Source organism: Notolepis coatsorum, assembly GCF_963971535.1.
Source record: "Notolepis coatsorum genome assembly, chromosome: 3".
Taxonomy (NCBI): Eukaryota; Metazoa; Chordata; class Actinopteri; order Aulopiformes; family Paralepididae; genus Notolepis; species Notolepis coatsorum.
The window spans coordinates 86,792,228-86,798,464 of record NC_140167.1 but is presented as its reverse complement, the minus strand read 5'-3'; the positions used below and the strand labels follow the sequence as shown (position 1 = coordinate 86,798,464).

Sequence of the window (6,237 nt, the reverse complement as noted above, 5' to 3'; positions counted from 1 at the left end):
AAAAAGATGTGAATCCCTACCACATTCAAAACCGCTCTTAAAGAGCACCTACGGGAGGCTGCCATTCGAACTGGCCACCGTAAATGTCCAACCCCCCCCCCCCCCCCCCCCCCCCCCCCTCCTAATAGACAGTCACCTCCCCATCATATGTATATATTTTCTGTTAGGATCTATGGGTAACAGTACTGTATATTTGCATATCGTATATATGTCACAAATGTAACGGTACTATATACCTGTATGTCATGTATGTCCCTATGCCATAAATGTCATGATGTCATGTATGTTGTGTATGTCATAAATGTCACTATGAATTGAAAATGGGGGACCCTGATGTAAACAAGACAAAAGTCTTTCTCTGGTCTGCATCCCCTTAACAATTGTGTGTATTGAGCCGTACTGTACTGTACCCATTCTGCAATCTGTTAAATAAAGTTTTCATTCATTCATTCATATATATATAAACATAATCACATCATTATTATGTTCTATATATATGGTTAAACATAATCACATCATTATTATGTTCTATTATATATAAAGATAATCACATCATTATTATGTTCTATATATATAAAGATAATCACATCATTATTATGTTCTATATATATAAAGATAATCACATCATTATTATGGTCTATATATATAAAGATAATCACATAATTATTATGTTCTATATATATAAAGATAATCACATCATTATTATGTTCTATATATAAAGATAATCACATCATTATTATGTTCTATATATATATATAGGTAAACCTTATCATTATTATGTTTATTATTATTATTATTATTATTTAGTACTACTACTACTACTACTACTACTACTACTACTACTACTACTACTATTATTATATTATAATTATTATTGTATTTAATTGTCCCTCTAGCCACCAGAGGAGACCCTGCTGTCTTCATGCTGCTGCTGATCATCACCTTCCTCTCCATCGTCCTCTTCGTCACCCTGGTCCTCTCTCAAAACCAGTAAGATTATATCCTGGTCCTCTCTCAAAACTAGTAAGATTATATCCTGGTCCTCTCTCAAAACCAGTAAGATTATATCCTGGTCCTCTCTCAAAACCAGTAAGATTATATCCTGGTCCTCTCTCAAAACCAGTAAGATTATATCCTGGTCCTCTCTCAAAACCAGTACGATTATATCCTGGTCCTCTCTCAAAACCAGTAAGTTTATATCCTGGCCCTCTCTCAAACCCAGTAAGATTATATCCTGGTCCTCTCTCAAAACCAGTACGTTTATATCCTGGTCCTCTCTCAAACCCAGTAAGATTATATCCTGGTCCTCTCTCAAAACCAGCAAGATTATATCCTGGTCCTCTCTCAAAACCAGTAAGATTATATCCTGGTCCTCTCAAAACCAGTAAGATTATATCCTGGTCCTCTCAAAACCAGTAAGATTATATCCTGGTCCTCTCTCAAACCCAGTAAGATTATATCCTGGTCCTCTCTCAAACCCAGTAAGATTATATCCTGGTCCTCTCTCAAAACCAGTAAGATTATATCCTGGTCCTCTCTCAAAACCAGTAAGATTATATCCTGGTCCTCTCAAAACCAGTAAGATTATATCCTGGTCCTCTCTCAAACCCAGTAAGATTATATCCTGGTCCTCTCTCAAAACCAGTAAGCTTATATCCTGATCCTCTCTCAAACCCAGTAAGATTATATCCTGGTCCTCTCTCAAACCCAGTAAGATTATATCCTGGTCCTCTCTCAAAACCAGTAAGATTATATCCTGGTCCTCTCTCAAAACCAGTAAGATTATATCCTGGTCCTCTCTCAAAACCAGTAAGTTTATATCCTGGTCCTCTCTCAAAACCAGTAAGATTATATCCTGGTCCTCTCTCAAACCCAGTAAGATTATATCCTGGTCCTCTCTCAAAACCAGTAAGATTATATCCTGGTCCTCTCAAAACCAGTAAGATTATATCCTGGTCCTCTCTCAAACCCAGTAAGATTATATCCTGGTCCTCTCTCAAACCCAGTAAGATTATATCCTGGTCCTCTCTCAAAACCAGTAAGTTTATATCCTGGTCCTCTCTCAAAACCAGTAAGATTATATCCTGGTCCTCTCTCAAAACCAGTAAGTTTATATCCTGGTCCTCTCTCAAAACCAGTAAGATTATATCCTGGTCCTCTCTCAAAACCAGTAAGATTATATCCTGGTCCTCTCTCAAAACCAGTAAGATTATATCCTGGTCCTCTCTCAAACCCAGTAAGATTATATCCTGGTCCTCTCTCAAAACCAGTAAGATTATACCCTGGTCCTCTCTCAAAACCAGTAAGATTATATCCTGGTCCTCTCTCAAACCCAGTAAGATTATATCCTGGTCCTCTCTCAAAACCTAATCTCGGTGGGCTGTGTCCCAGGAGACACATTGATTATGCAGCAGTAGAGCTGTGACATTTAACATGTAATTAGTACTGACCCTGGCTGACTGGAGAGAGATCACAAGGGGAGGAGAGAGAGACAGAGGGGGGAGGAGAGCGGTCATAAAAGAGAGTGATGAGAGGGTAATGAAGGGATAGATCTGTTTCAGTCCTGTTCTCATTCTAGCAGCCTCTATACCCCTCGGTTTCAGTCCTGTTCTCATTCTAGCAGCCTCTATACCTCTCTGTGTCAGTCCTGTTCTCATTCTAGCAGCCTCTATACCTCTCTGTGTCAGTCCTGTTCTCATTCTAGCAGCCTCTATACCTCTCTGTTTCAGTCCTGTTCTCATTCTAGCAACCTCTATACCTCTCTGTTTCAGTCCTGTTCTCATTCTAGCAGCCTCTATATCTCTCTGTTTCAGTCCTATTCTCATTCTAGCAGCCTCTATACCTCTCTGTTTCAGTCCTGTTCTCATTCTAGCAACCTCTATACCTCTCTGTTTCAGTCCTGTTCTCATTCTAGCAACCTCTATACCTCTCTGTTTCAGTCCTATTCTCATTCTAGCAGCCTCTATACCTCTCTGTTTCAGTCCTGTTCTCATTCTAGCAACCTATATACCCCTCGGTTTCAGTCCTATTCTCATTCTAGCAACCTCTATACCTCTCTGTTTCAGTCCTATTCTCATTCTAGCAACCTCTATACCTCTCTGTTTCAGTCCTGTTCTCATTTTAGCAACCTCTATACCTCTCTGTTTCAGTCCCATTCTCATTCTAGCAGCCTCTATACCTCTCTGTGTCAGTCCTGTTCTCATTCTAGCAGCCTATATACCCCTCGGTTTCAGTCCTGTTCTCATTCTATCAGCCTCTATATCTCTCTGTTTCAGTCCTGTTCTCATTCTAGCAGCCTCTATACCTCTCTGTTTCAGTCCTGTTCTCATTCTATCAGCCTCTATACCTCTCTGTTTCAGTCCTGTTCTCATTCTAGCAGCCTCTATACCTCTCTGTGTCAGTCCTGTTCTCATTCTATCAGCCTCTATACCTTTGTTTCAGTCCTGTTCTCATTCTATCAACCTTTATACCTCTCTGTTTCAGTCCTGTTCTCATTCTATCAGCCTCTACTGTATATGCAAAACACAGGAAAAGGGACATGTTCACAATAGGTCCCCTTTAAATGAAATGTGTTGTGTCTGGTTTCCAGGATGAAGAAGGTGATGTGGAAGGATGTTCCCAACCCCAATAACTGCTCCTGGGCCAAAGGACTGGACCTGAAGAAGGTACCACATACATCAGCTAGTACATTACTCATACTGTATGAACTTTGAACTCTGTTGTCTAATTTATACCTGCCTACCGCCTCACTGTCTACAACTGCCCTATACTGTAATCATAACTACCTACACAAAATACATTATCTTTTTTTTACTGTATGAAGCACATTCTCACGGGTCTCATACACAGAACCAAGCATTTCACTGTAATGTACATGTACTTTATACGTGACAAATAAAACAAAACTTGAACTTGAAACAGAGGCCTACAAATGCAATGAAAAATTCCATTTGAGTTAAATACGTATATAGTATGTCGCTAGTCACATAATGCTGTCCTATTTCAACATATATTCACATGTTAAGTTCTGTGTTATTTGAACTAATCTCTGTGACCATCTGTATATGTGTATTGCTATATGCCTCTCAGGCAGTGTGCATTGTGTATTGCTATATGCCTCTCAGGCAGTATGCATTGTGTATTGCTATATGCCCCTCAGGCAGTATGCATTGTGTATTGCTATATGCCCCTCAGGCAGTGTGCATTGTGTATTGCTATATGCCTCTCAGGCAGTATGCATTGTGTATTGCTATATGCCCCTCAGGCAGTGTGCATTGTGTATTGCTATATGCCCCTCAGGCAGTATGCATTGTGTATTGCTATATGCCTCTCAGGCAGTATGCATTGTGTATTGCTATATGTCTCTCAGGCAGTATGCATTGTGTATAGCTATATGCCTAACAGGCAGTATGCATTGTGTATTGCTATATGCCCCTCAGGCAGTATGCATTGTGTATTGCTATATGCCTCTCAGGCAGTATGCATTGTGTATTGCTATATGTCTCTCAGGCAGTATGCATTGTGTATAGCTATATGCCTAACAGGCAGTATGCATTGTGTATTGCTATATGCCTAACAGGCAGTATGCATTGTGTATTGCTATATGCCTCTCAGGCAGTATGCATTGTGTATTGCTATATGCCCCTCAGGCAGTATGCATTGTGTATAGCTATATGCCTAACAGGCAGTATGCATTGTGTATTGCTATATGCCTCTCAGGCAGTATGCATTGTGTATAGCTATATGCCTAACAGGCAGTATGCATTGTGTATTGCTATATGCCTAACAGGCAGTATGCATTGTGTATTGCTATATGCCTCTCAGGCAGTATGCATTGTGTATTGCTATATGCCCCTCAGGCAGTATGCATTGTGTATTGCTATATGCCTCTCAGGCAGTATGCATTGTGTATTGCTATATGCCTCTCAGGCAGTGTGCATTGTGTATTGCTATATGCCTCTCAGGCAGTGTGCATTGTGTATTGCTATATGCCCCTCAGGCAGTATGCATTGTGTATAGCTATATGCCTTACAGGCCGTATGCATTGTGTCCACTATGTTAACAGCTTTCCATTCTCCTTCTACCCAGGCTGACACAATCGACCATCTGTTCAGACTTCCAGAGGGCCTGCCAGCCTGGCCTCTGCTGCTGTCCGCTGAGGTCATCTCCGAGGTCATCATTGTGGACAAGATAGACCTCCCAGCTCCGACTAAAGACCCAGCCCTGAGTTTCTCCCCGTCGTCCACAGGCTCTCTCTCAGACCTCGCCCTTGAAGGACACTTACCCCCGCTGCAAACCAACCCCAGGGGCAGTGAGCGTCTTGTGGAGGGGGTCCTGGGCGACGGGCGACCAGCGGTTCCCCACCCAGACCTCTCTGGTACCAGAGAGAATTCAGCTCAGTGCTCCGTGACCTACGCCACCCTTCTCCTCTCCGACCAGGACCAGCCTCAGCTGGATGGGAGCGGGTGTAGCTCCAGCGATGAGGGAAACTTCTCCGCCAACAACTCTGACATTTCTGGATCGTTCCCCGGAGGCCTGTGGGAGATGGATGGCTCGCGGTGTGGCAGCGGGGAGGAGTCAGACCCACGGCGGTCCTGCTCCTACAACTCTGTGGAGGAGTTTTCCGAAACATCGGAACAGGAGGATGAGGGAATGAAAGAGGAGAAGGACTTGTATTATCTGGGAATGGGCCGTCCCGCAGACGAGGAAGTGAGCGACGACGAGGAGGATGGGGAGGAAGAAGAGGAAGAGGAGGGAATGGAGGAGGAAAGCAAGATGATGCTTCTTAAAGATGTGGTCTCGAGCAGAGAGGACCGCCTTCCGGAATCTAACCCGCTGCTTGAACGCGGAGAGTCGAAGTTTGGTCTACCTAGTGATCTGGCGTCAGGGTCAATGAGTGGACCCCCTCCACTCTACCTGCCTCAGTTCAGAACTGCACCAGGCAAGTCATAACCAGGCTGGTGTTGAGTCTGTGGTGGTAGGCGGACAGGCCGGGAAGGGCAAGGCATGTGGAGTCTAGAGCAGAAAGAAGTGCCCGCATGCAGCGGATCAGATGTCCGTCATCAGTCAGGGGATTCTATTTGCGGTGGGCCTGTCTGGTATCGCGGTGGGCCTGTCTGGTATCGCGGTGGGCCTGTCTGGTATCGCGGTGGGCTGCCAAGAACTACAAGAGCTACGGCACTGCCACACAAACCCATGTATACAGCTGCAGTCAAATGAAAATGCGGTGAACTGTGC

General features: G+C 43.4%; 1 protein-coding gene across 1 annotated transcript in view; it reads left to right on the top strand.

Annotated features, from left to right (window-relative positions):
• lepr (leptin receptor) overlaps nt 1-5,952 on the top strand; it is a gene marked incomplete at both ends in the record, with an annotated part of 90,127 nt that extends 84,175 nt beyond the window's left edge. Inside the window, 3 exons of the mRNA XM_084311285.1 lie at nt 897-990; nt 3,590-3,665; nt 5,089-5,952. Coding sequence (XP_084167411.1) covers nt 897-990; nt 3,590-3,665; nt 5,089-5,952 — 1,034 coding nt within the window. The remainder of the gene's footprint in view (nt 1-896; nt 991-3,589; nt 3,666-5,088) is intronic.
• Nucleotides 5,953-6,237: the final 285 nt, after the last annotated feature.